We start from the raw sequence: 15,862 nt of genomic DNA on the forward strand, positions 1-15,862 counted from the left end.
CAATTGAATGTGAGTAGGTGATGTTAAATGTCAGGAATATTCCAAATGTCTATTACGCGTTGCCGATAGGGGCCATATGGTTTGGGTGATAAGGGTTGCCTTTAAACGTTAATAGAATGAAAATACGTTACATGTATTTACGTTGTAATTTTAATTACGTTTTTAAGGAATAAAACATAACGGGATGAATGTAAGGTACACGTCCAGCGGGGACCCGTCCGGCCGCAGCCATGTGTTAGAGTAGGCACAAGCGCCACGGCGTATTTTAAAAGAAAGCACCAAAATGTTTAAAACTTTAGCGGTATTTATCAGTGTTAGGTTGAAGAAAGCATTTGAACAGCAAACCTTTAGAAGAAATAGGCCAGAAGGCGAAATGACCGAGTCCCAGAGTTCGGCCATAATCGGCAGGTCTGTGAACGCGGTCCAAATGATAGACACCAGCGGAGCGCCTATTTCAAATAAAAAACGTTATGGTTATAGGGGTTTAAGTAATGAAGCATTTTTCTGCCAATGTGAATAATAAAGTAAAACGCTCTAAGCATTTCAACAAGAATCAAGGAATAACGCGGTAAATTCTTGTTTAAGTGAGCGCGTGCGCTTTCCTCTCTGGCTCGCTCTCATGTAGCGCATGCGCGTAGAGCCACATGGTATTTTCTTCAAAGAGCCGACACTCTTGCGTTAATTTATTTAAACAAGAATTAACTGGGTTATTCCTTGATTCTTTTTTTTTTCTTTTAAAATACCGCTAAAGTTTCTTTAGAACATGTCGGTGCTTTCTTGTGGTGCCCAAAGCACAGAATACCCACACTGCTCTCTGACCGCGCTGCCTCCTGGTAAGGGCAGTAGGAACCCCTAATGTTCCTTCTGTAACGTGGCTAAGTTCGAACCCTCCCCGCAAAGGGACAATAACAAAGAGGCACGTAAAAATAAAATGCAATCCACTTTATTACAAATATCTAAAATCAATCAATTAAGAATGAAGAAAATACAGCTCAACTCTAGTGAGTTAGTGTGACGGCTATGCTGTAACAACGCGAGACCTCGACGAGAATCACGGCAATATTGAACATGGCGGTGCGCAGCTGACTGCACAAATTTTATCAATCGGATTCTTCTTACGCCAATTTATCTCTAGACAACCTTAAAGTTAATCAAATAAATTTTAGTTGTATCCGTAAAAAAAAAAAAAAAAAAAAACTTTAGCATCCTGGAGCACAGTGAAATTCTGAACAGTTTAGAAAAATTTCTAGATGAGTGCTTCGACAGAATTGCTATGGGGAAATCAGCAGTGTTGTGCATGAACGAGTTCAAAAGAACGCGTTCATTGAACACGTTCATATTTCAGTGAACTTTGAACTGAACGCAACTTATTAGTAAATCAAGAACTTGAACGTGAATTTTATGTGTGATGAACGGCGTAGACGTCGTTCACTGTTAGAATGCAATTAAACATCGGGATTTATTTTCACCTGATGAGTCGAGTGACAAGGTCGACTCACACATTTAAACAGCATGTTGCGTTGTCACTCAAGCACTAGCGAAGGGCTCCTCCGCTCTAAAAATAAAATGCACAGGCTGACTCTCGCTCAGCGCTTGTGTGCAGTGCATCTTGGGTAATGTAGTGTGAAGCCAAGGACAGTCGAATCTAATGTCTTTAGCTTCACACTACGTTTCCCATAATGCACACACACACACATCTCAAAGGGCACAGCCTTGGCAACGCATGAGCGCGAAGCGAACTGCTGCAGCAGTAACCATGGCAAGCGCAGAGGAGGAAAGCTCAACCACCAGTGGAGCTGGCACAGAAAACACGGATGATGCTGGCTGTAACTTTGACAACTTACGGGCATTTTACACACTGTCTCACAGAGACTCTGACGGTAAAAACCTAACCTTTCTGTGCAAGCTTTGTCCACCTGCGCTGAAAAAACAAGTTAGAACATCAATGACCTCATTTTCCAATTTGAAAAGACACGTTGAGTTGAAGCATTCGTCCAGCGTATACGCAAGCCCTTCAAGGTCATAGGGGGAAGGGCAAAACCCCCAGCCAAAGTCCCCAAACGACTCAAGTCACACTGCCTGCTGCCTTCAGGGGTATAATCTCCCAGCAACAGGTAGACAGATTAATAATAGACTACATTGTTGGAGATTTACAGCCACTGAGTAAGGTTGAAAAACCCTCCTTCATAAAACTAGTAACTGGTTTGCAACCAGGCAGACATGTGCCCTCAAGAAGACAGGTGCAGGGACTACTGAATAAGGAATTCATTGAGGTTATCAGTAATTTAAAAGCTGAACTTGCTGAGCTTGACTTTGTATGCACAACAGCTGACTGCTGGTCAGCTGTCAACAAAGGATTCATGGGCATCACAATTCATTGGCTTGATAAAAATGATGTGTCACTCAGGAGATCAGCAGCCCTTGCTCTGTGGAATAGGGTGAAAAGGAGTGCGAAAGCCTCAGATTTTGTTGAGGAAAAGCTAAAGATTGGCTTTGTCACTCCGAACGACACACGTTGGAATTCTATGTTCCTCTCAATGCAGCGCCTGGCTCACATAGCCACCTTGACTCCCCAGACCAGCAATCTAACAGTGCCATTGGATGCCACTCCTGAGTATGACAGACTCCTTCTGCACACCATCTGCGATGAGTTTGGGCTTCGTCGATTCACTCCAGAGGAAATAGACTTCAACAAGTTTGTGAGTGTGATGGGTCCCTTGGCATGTGCTCTGAACATCCTTCAGGGGGAAAAAAACACATTCCTCGGCTACCTGGCTCCTACCATTGTGCAATTGAAAAATGATTTGGATGGTCTGTTGGATGAGAGTTCACCGTTGTCTATCTCTTTAGTTAAGGACAGAGTCACACCACCGAGCAGGAACTGGATCAAGATCAAGATTTTATTAATTATTTCAGAAATGAATGGGCAACGTATTTGGATAACAGTGATCTAGCAGAAGTCTCACCATGTGTCAAATGATAAGCATGGCCGTCTGACTCGGAAGGCAGGACACTGGGGCTGAATGGCTGTTTGCTGCCAGTACTGGCGCTGAATGTCATCCTCTGGGTATTTTTGTAAAATTCTGGAGAACTTGATTGCAAATCCCTAAATATGCCCTGTAAAATCCTGATGTTTGTATCTTTTCATTGTTATATTCCTATCTCACCTCCATTAAATCTTATAATAGTATAAAAACAAAATATTTTATGTAAATGCAGGCAAAATGCAGTAAAAGCACAATCATTCATAAATAAAAACAAGCAAATTTATACTTGTTTAAGGCTAAATATTAATAGTCTTACCAGAAAAAACACTCGGGGTCTTGGATAAAAAGCTTTTCACTGTTCGAAAAGAATTCCATTTTTTTAATCTTGCATTTGTGTTACTACATCCTCGAGCTGAAGAATGAAAAGTTGAGATTTTTTGTCAGCCAGTTTACTCTTGAAACACTTCTGATGTCCTAATAAATGGGCAGTTTATTTAGCATTTCTCAAACGTACTGAAGCACACAATTCATATTCTTGTCTTGGTTCTGTTGCAGTGCCTTACCTTTCTGTAGACAGGCATATTGGGAGATTCATCTGAAGCACCACTGTTGCTCTGGCCAAAAGTGTTTGTGCGTGCCATAGTGAAATATGCTGAATAGCTCTGCTACTGTCAAACACTCTGGAATTTATGGCTCTGTGTCCTGAAAGAGAATTCACTGACTTTAATGCAGTTTCATTATTGTTATTGCCACTACAAATATTAGAGCTTTATCAAATGCATTATGGTGATGAGGTGATTATTATGGATGATGCTCCCTGTAACAATAACAGCAGTAACAACAACAAAAGTCATCATCATCATTATTAATATCATTTATTTATTTATTGCCCCATGGATAAGCTAGTGGAAGAGGTGGATGGAACAATTGTTTATTATTATTAATAATTATGAAGCTTATGTATATATCTTTTTCATCAGTTACAAAAATGATGGCTAGATTCTCAAATCAAATAATCTTAGACCGCCATCTAGTGGACATATTAAGATATGCCATGGGGCAAGTTCTACATGAAGTAGTTAAAAAAAACTACTGAAAAAAGTATTTCCCAATGCTGCAGTCAGAACCATAATTATTTGGACAGAGACAAAGTTTTTCAATTTTTTAAGTTCCGTACATTACCACAATACATTTTAAAAGAAACAACAAAGAAACATCTCGTGGCCAAAAGTAGGTACTGCAATTTCGGGAAGAAATCATTTAATTGTTTTAAAACTGAAGTATTCAAATTTTGCCACAAGACGGCAATATAAAGAGTACGAAAAAAATGAAATTGCAATACCTACATTTGAGTTTGACTTGGTCCAATGTATTTTTAATACAAATAATTACCACACAAAGCTGATAGTACACCGTGGGAAAATAATTTTTATATTTTCTTGCTCCCATCTCGTGGCCAAAAGTAGGTACTGCAATTTCTGCATCTACCCAACTGTATCTCATTTCTTCCTGTTCTATGCTATATGTATGTATATACATACACACGATGATAGATAGATAGATAGATAGATAGATAGATAATCCTCGGTCACATATTTGTGCTTTTTTGGGTCTGTAATGTTCAGATTAATTAATAGTTTTTGCCTCCACATTTGCCTCTCCTCTCTGATCCTGCTCATCTCAGTAAAACTAAGTATTTTCCTCACCATATCAGTAGAATATGTAATGCAGTTATATTAGTATAAGTGTCTTTTTGCAAAATGTATAATAAAGAATTGCGACAGATGCACAGCCCCACAGAGCTTGTCATTTTTCTTAAAACACAGACTGCATCTCAGCACGGTGTCGCACCTAAGGGGACAAAGGAATTCCTTCCTCAATCAGTCTTGTTAGTAAATGATTCCATGCTCCTGCATTAAATATTAGCAGTCTACCCTGACCTGATTCCGACATCTCTTCTTCTGATTGCCCGTGGATAAGCAGTTATGGAAGACTGATCAATCGGCGTGGGGTCGTCAGATCCAGTAGATGCACTGAGAGTAGATTTGACTGTGCATCCTTCATAAGAAACTTCTCTTCCTTCGAATCAGAGGAGTGGGCCCAGTACTCGAACTAAACCATTATATCGGGTTAATAACCCTGTCCTGGGTTATTCCCTGATTTGTAGCTTCCAGGATTAGGCTCTGGGTCCTGCATAGGAGGAGTGGATATAGAAGATGGATGGATGGTCTACTGCTATGGCCACCTGCAGCTTTGCAGTCACCCATTAATCCAGTCACTACTGAAGTGTCACAAACACATCACTGCTCCCTCTGCAAATACTGATTCATACAAGCTCTTGGGACGCAGAATTACACGGATGTCCAGGCCTGGTGTGACCATCACAAGTTTTTTTAGCGTGACTTTGTGTCTCCTTCCCGTGTCCCTTAGTGTCACAGCAGAAAGTCACAGTGTCCGTCTGCAGACATAGATCACACCTGTGCCTGCACAGCTGGAGGGCACGTACAGTGCACCTTGGGGGCCTGGTGCTGTAAACATATCACCTTTAGAGAAGAAGGATATAGACCAAAAAAGGAAGAAACCCTTCAACGATGAGAAACAGGGAAGAGCCAGGCTGGAGTTTGCAAAAAACGTGTATTTTACACAGGCTCATACCCATAACCCATAACCAAAAACAAATTACCACAGTGCTTACAATGGTTATTACCATAATACACTAACATAATGCATAATTGTACCATTTCGCCTTAACATTGATAGGTTCAGCTATACCCACAACAATACATTACATTAGCAACAATTCGTATTAGAGGGAATGATTGGACGGGAAATAAACGCAAAAATCTTTCCGAGGTATACAACGGAACACTCGTCAGCGATAATTATAACAGTACCCAAGCTAGGTCACGTTAACCTACCCGCGCAATTAAGTAAACTAAATTAGTACAGCGGCACTTATCACTTATAATCAATAAACTTAGTACTTACATTCGTCAGTGACGCATACATAAAAACCAGGGACTGTATTTACTGCCAGGAACAACTAAACTAACCATACATAAACTGCAGCTCGCCGACATGCTGCCAATTCCTTCAGGCTCTCCCGCGCGCTCTCGTCTCGCATGCACCCACAGTCCTTTGCACATGCGAAGATGGGATTCAGAGGGACCTACCATTTGCAACTGAACAGTGCAGCATTAAAACAGCTCAAAATCCATCCATCCATCCATCTTCCAAACCGCTCATCCAACTGGGTCGCGGGACAGCTCAAAATAAGGGGCAAAAATACAGGCAATAAGATTAATCCAAAATGGATTTTTCTCCTACTTACTGAAATACTCAGTTCTGTAAAAGTTCTCTTCCACTCATGAAAACACATGAAAAACACTGCATTCCATCCATCCATCCATCCATTTTCTGAATCCATTTGTCCAATACAGGGGTGTGTGTGTCCAGAATCTATCCAGAAAGCTCTGCCTACAATGCAGGGACAGTACAGACGCTGCTAAACCTTACCAAATGTTTTATCTCACCTCCATTAAATGTACCCAAACACTGATACCCAACCCCATACCCCTCCTTGCTGTGACCCATCACCTGGCGGCTGGTTCTTTGGTTAAAAACTGGCCTCCACTACCATTGCTAATTAGAATCATCTCACTTACGTATATAAAAGTTGTGAAGAGCCAACAGGATTCAAAGCCTCTTACACCTCAGGATGAATCGGAAGTCATCGGTCACGTGATATTGCATAAACTTAGCAAGCCCCGATTCCCAGCTTGAAGTCGCTGGGCCACACTTTGAGGAGGCGATCTCCAGAATCTGGGTATTAACTGTCTCATCACTAAGTTCAGCACCTTTCACAATATAGCACAGCATGGCCACGGTCAGAAAATGTGAGCCTGTCCTCCTCCTGAGTAAAGTAAAGCTCACTACGCTCTGTGAGCACAGGAACGGCCCGGCAATGTTTGGTAGGTTTCTGCATTGTTTGCAAGTACAGAATATTATCTGCGCCTAAACTAATTAAGGTAAATATGGAAATTCATACAATATATGCTGCAGAATATGAGCTGAATAAAGCATATTGAAAATGCAAAGAATTAAAAAAAATTGAACCACTGACCAAATATGGCACCTACAGCTGTTTTTCAAATAGAATTCTAGAACAGATTGTTACCGTGACAACACTGATGTCATCATTCTGAAGGTATAAATTGAGCTGTAGGCACCAGTACCACTTCAAAACAAACTAGACATTGACGGTGACGCATCTCAAGATGAAGTGGTGTTTCCTTAACTGTATTAGGCCGCCAGCGGTACTAAACGACGCTGGGGAAGGTACAGAAACAGAGGAGGAAAGAAAAGGGAAGGACAAAGGAGGAAAGAAAAATAAATCCTGGCTGAAGAAGTATTTTGCAAAAAAAGGGAAAGGAAGAAAGGCAATGGAGGAGAGACAGGCAGTGGTGGTGGAGGAGGAGGAGAGCCAGGCAGTGGTGGTGGTGGTGGTGGAGGAAAGCCAGGCAGTGATGGTGGAGGAGGAGGAGAGCCAGGCAGTGGTGGTGGTGGTGGTGGAGGAAAGCCAGGCAGTGATGGTGGAGGAGGAGGAGAGCCAGGCAGTGATGGTGGAGGAGGAGGAGGAGAGCCAGGCAGTGGTGGTGGTGGTGGAGGAGAGCCAGGCAGTGATGGTGGAGGAGGAGGAGGAGAGCCAGGCAGTGGTGGTGGAGGAGGAGGAGAGCCAGGCAGTGGTGGTGGAGGAGGAGGAGAGCCAGGCAGTGGTGATGGTGGAGGAGGATAGCCAGGTGTTGGAGGAAGAGAGCCAGGCAATGGCGGAGGAGTGCAAGGCAATAGAGGAGGAGTGCAAGGGATTGGTGGAGGAGTTCAATGGATTGTTGGAGGAGTGCAGGGCAATGATGGAGAAGAGAAAGGCAATGATGGAGGAGGAGAGCAAGGCAATGATGGAGGAGGAGAGAAAGGCAATGATGGAGGAGTACAAGGCGATGGAGGAGGGGTACAAGGCAATGGAGGAGAAGTACAAGGGATTGGTGGAGGAGAAGTACAAGGGATTGGTGGAGGAGAGCAAGGCAATGGAGGAGGAGGAGAGAAAGGCAATGGCGGCGGAGAGCCAGGCAATGGCAGAGAAGTGTAAGGCAATGGCGGAGAAGTGTAAGGCAATGGCAGAGGAGAGCCAGGCAATGGCGGAGGAGTGCAAGGCAATGGCGGAGGAGTGCAAGGGATTGTTGGAGGAGAGCAAGGCAATGGAGGAGGAGGAGAGCAAGGCTTTGACTTTGACAATGGAGGAGGAGTGCAAGGGATTGGAGGAGGAGTACAAGGCAAGGAAGAAAATGATGCAAGATGAGGAAGCCAGTAATGGACGAGACAGTCAATATGTTCTATGTTCAATCAGTACTACTTAACTATGTATATACTTGTAAATAAAGCATTTAAAACGAAGAAGAGACAGGTGTTTTCAATTGAATGTGAGTAGGTGATGTTAAATGTCAGGAATATTCCAAATGTCTATTACGCGTTGCCGATAGGGGCCATATGGTTTGGGTGATAAGGGTTGCCTTTAAACGTTAATAGAATGAAAATACGTTACATGTATTTACGTTGTAATTTTAATTACGTTTTTAAGGAATAAAACATAACGGGATGAATGTACGGTACACGTCCAGCGGGGACCCGTCCGGCCGCAGCCATGTGTTAGGAGTAGGCACAAGCGCCACGGCGTATTTTAAAAGAAAGCACCAAAATGTTTAAAACTTTAGCGGTATTTATCAGTGTTAGGTTGAAGAAAGCATTTGAACAGCAAACCTTTAGAAGAAATAGGCCAGAAGGCGAAATGACCGAGTCCCAGAGTTCGGCCATAATCGGCAGGTCTGTGAACGCGGTCCAAATGATAGACACCAGCGGAGCGCCTATTTCAAATAAAAAACGTTATGGTTATAGGGGTTTAAGTAATGAAGCATTTTTCTGCCAATGTGAATAATAAAGTAAAACGCTCTAAGCATTTCAACAAGAATCAAGGAATAACGCGGTAAATTCTTGTTTAAGTGAGCGCGTGCGCTTTCCTCTCTGGCTCACTCTCATGTAGCGCATGCGCGTAGAGCCACATGGTATTTTCTTCAAAGAGCCGACACTCTTGCGTTAATTTATTTAAACAAGAATTAACTGGGTTATTCCTTGATTCTTTTTTTTTTCTTTTAAAATACCGCTAAAGTTTCTTTAGAACATGTCGGTGCTTTCTTGTGGTGCCCAAAGCACAGAATACCCACACTGCTCTCTGACCACGCTGCCTCCTGGTAAGGGCAGTAGGAACCCCTAATGTTCCTTCTGTAACGTGGCTAAGTTCGAACCCTCCCCGCAAAGGGACAATAACAAAGAGGCACGTAAAAATAAAATGCAATCCACTTTATTACAAATATCTAAAATCAATCAATTAAGAATGAAGAAAATACAGCTCAACTCTAGTGAGTTAGTGTGACGGCTATGCTGTAACAACGCGAGACCTCGACGAGAATCACGGCAATATTGAACATGGCGGTGCGCAGCTGACTGCACAAATTTTATCAATCGGATTCTTCTTACGCCAATTTATCTCTAGACAACCTTAAAGTTAATCAAATAAATTTTAGTTGTATCCGTAAAAAAAAAAAAAAAAAAAAAAACTTTAGCATCCTGGAGCACAGTGAAATTCTGAACAGTTTAGAAAAATTTCTAGATGAGTGCTTCGACAGAATTGCTATGGGGAAATCAGCAGTGTTGTGCATGAACGAGTTCAAAAGAACGCGTTCATTGAACACGTTCATATTTCAGTGAACTTTGAACTGAACGCAACTTATTAGTAAATCAAGAACTTGAACGTGAATTTTATGTGTGATGAACGGCGTAGACGTCGTTCACTGTTAGAATGCAATTAAACATCGGGATTTATTTTCACCTGATGAGTCGAGTGACAAGGTCGACTCACACATTTAAACAGCATGTTGCGTTGTCACTCAAGCACTAGCGAAGGGCTCCTCCGCTCTAAAAATAAAATGCACAGGCTGACTCTCGCTCAGCGCTTGTGTGCAGTGCATCTTGGGTAATGTAGTGTGAAGCCAAGGACAGTCGAATCTAATGTCTTTAGCTTCACACTACGTTTCCCATAATGCACACACACACACATCTCAAAGGGCACAGCCTTGGCAACGCATGAGCGCGAAGCGAACTGCTGCAGCAGTAACCATGGCAAGCGCAGAGGAGGAAAGCTCAACCACCAGTGGAGCTGGCACAGAAAACACGGATGATGCTGGCTGTAACTTTGACAACTTACGGGCATTTTACACACTGTCTCACAGAGACTCTGACGGTAAAAACCTAACCTTTCTGTGCAAGCTTTGTCCACCTGCGCTGAAAAAACAAGTTAGAACATCAATGACCTCATTTTCCAATTTGAAAAGACACGTTGAGTTGAAGCATTCGTCCAGCGTATACGCAAGCCCTTCAAGGTCATAGGGGGAAGGGCAAAACCCCCAGCCAAAGTCCCCAAACGACTCAAGTCACACTGCCTGCTGCCTTCAGGGGTATAATCTCCCAGCAACAGGTAGACAGATTAATAATAGACTACATTGTTGGAGATTTACAGCCACTGAGTAAGGTTGAAAAACCCTCCTTCATAAAACTAGTAACTGGTTTGCAACCAGGCAGACATGTGCCCTCAAGAAGACAGGTGCAGGGACTACTGAATAAGGAATTCATTGAGGTTATCAGTAATTTAAAAGCTGAACTTGCTGAGCTTGACTTTGTATGCACAACAGCTGACTGCTGGTCAGCTGTCAACAAAGGATTCATGGGCATCACAATTCATTGGCTTGATAAAAATGATGTGTCACTCAGGAGATCAGCAGCCCTTGCTCTGTGGAATAGGGTGAAAAGGAGTGCGAAAGCCTCAGATTTTGTTGAGGAAAAGCTAAAGATTGGCTTTGTCACTCCGAACGACACACGTTGGAATTCTATGTTCCTCTCAATGCAGCGCCTGGCTCACATAGCCACCTTGACTCCCCAGACCAGCAATCTAACAGTGCCATTGGATGCCACTCCTGAGTATGACAGACTCCTTCTGCACACCATCTGCGATGAGTTTGGGCTTCGTCGATTCACTCCAGAGGAAATAGACTTCAACAAGTTTGTGAGTGTGATGGGTCCCTTGGCATGTGCTCTGAACATCCTTCAGGGGGAAAAAAACACATTCCTCGGCTACCTGGCTCCTACCATTGTGCAATTGAAAAATGATTTGGATGGTCTGTTGGATGAGAGTTCACCGTTGTCTATCTCTTTAGTTAAGGACAGAGTCACACCACCGAGCAGGAACTGGATCAAGATCAAGATTTTATTAATTATTTCAGAAATGAATGGGCAACGTATTTGGATAACAGTGATCTAGCAGAAGTCTCACCATGTGTCAAATGATAAGCATGGCCGTCTGACTCGGAAGGCAGGACACTGGGGCTGAATGGCTGTTTGCTGCCAGTACTGGCGCTGAATGTCATCCTCTGGGTATTTTTGTAAAATTCTGGAGAACTTGATTGCAAATCCCTAAATATGCCCTGTAAAATCCTGATGTTTGTATCTTTTCATTGTTATATTCCTATCTCACCTCCATTAAATCTTATAATAGTATAAAAACAAAATATTTTATGTAAATGCAGGCAAAATGCAGTAAAAGCACAATCATTCATAAATAAAAACAAGCAAATTTATACTTGTTTAAGGCTAAATATTAATAGTCTTACCAGAAAAAACACTCGGGGTCTTGGATAAAAAGCTTTTCACTGTTCGAAAAGAATTCCATTTTTTTAATCTTGCATTTGTGTTACTACATCCTCGAGCTGAAGAATGAAAAGTTGAGATTTTTTGTCAGCCAGTTTACTCTTGAAACACTTCTGATGTCCTAATAAATGGGCAGTTTATTTAGCATTTCTCAAACGTACTGAAGCACACAATTCATATTCTTGTCTTGGTTCTGTTGCAGTGCCTTACCTTTCTGTAGACAGGCATATTGGGAGATTCATCTGAAGCACCACTGTTGCTCTGGCCAAAAGTGTTTGTGCGTGCCATAGTGAAATATGCTGAATAGCTCTGCTACTGTCAAACACTCTGGAATTTATGGCTCTGTGTCCTGAAAGAGAATTCACTGACTTTAATGCAGTTTCATTATTGTTATTGCCACTACAAATATTAGAGCTTTATCAAATGCATTATGGTGATGAGGTGATTATTATGGATGATGCTCCCTGTAACAATAACAGCAGTAACAACAACAAAAGTCATCATCATCATTATTAATATCATTTATTTATTTATTGCCCCATGGATAAGCTAGTGGAAGAGGTGGATGGAACAATTGTTTATTATTATTAATAATTATGAAGCTTATGTATATATCTTTTTCATCAGTTACAAAAATGATGGCTAGATTCTCAAATCAAATAATCTTAGACCGCCATCTAGTGGACATATTAAGATATGCCATGGGGCAAGTTCTACATGAAGTAGTTAAAAAAAACTACTGAAAAAAGTATTTCCCAATGCTGCAGTCAGAACCATAATTATTTGGACAGAGACAAAGTTTTTCAATTTTTTAAGTTCCGTACATTACCACAATACATTTTAAAAGAAACAACAAAGAAACATCTCGTGGCCAAAAGTAGGTACTGCAATTTCGGGAAGAAATCATTTAATTGTTTTAAAACTGAAGTATTCAAATTTTGCCACAAGACGGCAATATAAAGAGTACGAAAAAAATGAAATTGCAATACCTACATTTGAGTTTGACTTGGTCCAATGTATTTTTAATACAAATAATTACCACACAAAGCTGATAGTACACCGTGGGAAAATAATTTTTATATTTTCTTGCTCCCATCTCGTGGCCAAAAGTAGGTACTGCAATTTCTGCATCTACCCAACTGTATCTCATTTCTTCCTGTTCTATGCTATATGTATGTATATACATACACACGATGATAGATAGATAGATAGATAGATAGATAGATAGATAGATAGATAGATAATCCTCGGTCACATATTTGTGCTTTTTTGGGTCTGTAATGTTCAGATTAATTAATAGTTTTTGCCTCCACATTTGCCTCTCCTCTCTGATCCTGCTCATCTCAGTAAAACTAAGTATTTTCCTCACCATATCAGTAGAATATGTAATGCAGTTATATTAGTATAAGTGTCTTTTTGCAAAATGTATAATAAAGAATTGCGACAGATGCACAGCCCCACAGAGCTTGTCATTTTTCTTAAAACACAGACTGCATCTCAGCACGGTGTCGCACCTAAGGGGACAAAGGAATTCCTTCCTCAATCAGTCTTGTTAGTAAATGATTCCATGCTCCTGCATTAAATATTAGCAGTCTACCCTGACCTGATTCCGACATCTCCTCTTCTGATTGCCCGTGGATAAGCAGTTATGGAAGACTGATCAATCGGCGTGGGGTCGTCAGATCCAGTAGATGCACTGAGAGTAGATTTGACTGTGTGCATCCTTCATAAGAAACTTCTCTTCCTTCGAATCAGAGGAGTGGGCCCAGTACTCGAACTAAACCATTATATCGGGTTAATAACCCTGTCCTGGGTTATTCCCTGATTTGTAGCTTCCAGGATTAGGCTCTGGGTCCTGCATAGGAGGAGTGGATATAGAAGATGGATGGATGGTCTACTGCTATGGCCACCTGCAGCTTTGCAGTCACCCATTAATCCAGTCACTACTGAAGTGTCACAAACACATCACTGCTCCCTCTGCAAATACTGATTCATACAAGCTCTTGGGACGCAGAATTACACGGATGTCCAGGCCTGGTGTGACCATCACAAGTTTTTTTAGCGTGACTTTGTGTCTCCTTCCCGTGTCCCTTAGTGTCACAGCAGAAAGTCACAGTGTCCGTCTGCAGACATAGATCACACCTGTGCCTGCACAGCTGGAGGGCACGTACAGTGCACCTTGGGGGCCTGGTGCTGTAAACATATCACCTTTAGAGAAGAAGGATATAGACCAAAAAAGGAAGAAACCCTTCAACGATGAGAAACAGGGAAGAGCCAGGCTGGAGTTTGCAAAAAACGTGTATTTTACACAGGCTCATACCCATAACCCATAACCAAAAACAAATTACCACAGTGCTTACAATGGTTATTACCATAATACACTAACATAATGCATAATTGTACCATTTCGCCTTAACATTGATAGGTTCAGCTATACCCACAACAATACATTACATTAGCAACAATTCGTATTAGAGGGAATGATTGGACGGGAAATAAACGCAAAAATCTTTCCGAGGTATACAACGGAACACTCGTCAGCGATAATTATAACAGTACCCAAGCTAGGTCACGTTAACCTACCCGCGCAATTAAGTAAACTAAATTAGTACAGCGGCACTTATCACTTATAATCAATAAACTTAGTACTTACATTCGTCAGTGACGCATACATAAAAACCAGGGACTGTATTTACTGCCAGGAACAACTAAACTAACCATACATAAACTGCAGCTCGCCGACATGCTGCCAATTCCTTCAGGCTCTCCCGCGCGCTCTCGTCTCGCATGCACCCACAGTCCTTTGCACATGCGAAGATGGGATTCAGAGGGACCTACCATTTGCAACTGAACAGTGCAGCATTAAAACAGCTCAAAATCCATCCATCCATCCATCTTCCAAACCGCTCATCCAACTGGGTCGCGGGACAGCTCAAAATAAGGGGCAAAAATACAGGCAATAAGATTAATCCAAAATGGATTTTTCTCCTACTTACTGAAATACTCAGTTCTGTAAAAGTTCTCTTCCACTCATGAAAACACATGAAAAACACTGCATTCCATCCATCCATCCATCCATCCATCCATTTTCTGAATCCATTTGTCCAATACAGGGGTGTGTGTGTCCAGAATCTATCCAGAAAGCTCTGCCTACAATGCAGGGACAGTACAGACGCTGCTAAACCTTACCAAATGTTTTATCTCACCTCCATTAAATGTACCCAAACACTGATACCCAACCCCATACCCCTCCTTGCTGTGACCCATCACCTGGCGGCTGGTTCTTTGGTTAAAAACTGGCCTCCACTACCATTGCTAATTAGAATCATCTCACTTACGTATATAAAAGTTGTGAAGAGCCAACAGGATTCAAAGCCTCTTACACCTCAGGATGAATCGGAAGTCATCGGTCACGTGATATTGCATAAACTTAGCAAGCCCCGATTCCCAGCTTGAAGTCGCTGGGCCACACTTTGAGGAGGCGATCTCCAGAATCTGGGTATTAACTGTCTCATCACTAAGTTCAGCACCTTTCACAATATAGCACAGCATGGCCACGGTCAGAAAATGTGAGCCTGTCCTCCTCCTGAGTAAAGTAAAGCTCACTACGCTCTGTGAGCACAGGAACGGCCCGGCAATGTTTGGTAGGTTTCTGCATTGTTTGCAAGTACAGAATATTATCTGCGCCTAAACTAATTAAGGTAAATATGGAAATTCATACAATATATGCTGCAGAATATGAGCTGAATAAAGCATATTGAAAATGCAAAGAATTAAAAAAAATTGAACCACTGACCAAATATGGCACCTACAGCTGTTTTTCAAATAGAATTCTAGAACAGATTGTTACCGTGACAACACTGAGGTCATCATTCTGAAGGTATAAATTGAGCTGTAGGCACCAGTACCACTTCAAAACAAACTAGACATTGACGGTGACGCATCTCAAGATGAAGTGGTGTTTCCTTAACTGTATTAGGCCGCCAGCGGTACTAAACGACGCTGGGGAAGGTACAGAAACAGAGGAGGAAAGAAAAGGGAAGGACAAAGGAGGAAAGAAAAAT

The 15,862-nt window shown here is 41.9% G+C and overlaps 2 protein-coding genes across 10 annotated transcripts in view; one reads left to right on the forward strand and one right to left on the reverse strand.

Moving 5' to 3' along the window:
• Positions 1-15,862, reverse strand: part of LOC125738091 (solute carrier family 22 member 7-like) — a 187,250-nt gene that overhangs the window by 21,910 nt on the left and 149,478 nt on the right. The window contains exon 11 of one of the 5 annotated variants that reach the window (XR_007396712.1): positions 3,562-3,689. The exons of 3 other annotated variants lie outside the window; for them this stretch is intronic. The gene's annotated coding sequence lies outside the window, so the exon portion shown is untranslated. Of the gene's footprint in view, positions 1-3,561; positions 3,690-12,019; positions 12,148-15,862 lie in introns of those variants that run through there. One more of the 5 variants, XR_007396713.1, reaches the window with a different exon arrangement.
• The window catches only part of LOC125738094 (cilia- and flagella-associated protein 251-like), a 77,516-nt gene that overhangs the window by 9,653 nt on the left and 52,001 nt on the right, over positions 1-15,862 (forward strand). The window contains exon 2 of one of the 5 annotated variants that reach the window (XM_049006688.1): positions 7,787-8,507. The exons of the other annotated variants lie outside the window; for them this stretch is intronic. Within the exon in view, the coding sequence (XP_048862645.1) occupies positions 7,787-8,401 (615 nt within the window). The 3' untranslated portion in view covers positions 8,402-8,507. Of the gene's footprint in view, positions 1-7,786; positions 8,508-15,862 lie in introns of those variants that run through there. 5 annotated transcript variants of the gene reach the window in all.

Source organism: Brienomyrus brachyistius, chromosome 3 (genome assembly GCF_023856365.1).
Source record: "Brienomyrus brachyistius isolate T26 chromosome 3, BBRACH_0.4, whole genome shotgun sequence".
NCBI lineage: Eukaryota > Metazoa > Chordata > Actinopteri > Osteoglossiformes > Mormyridae > Brienomyrus > Brienomyrus brachyistius.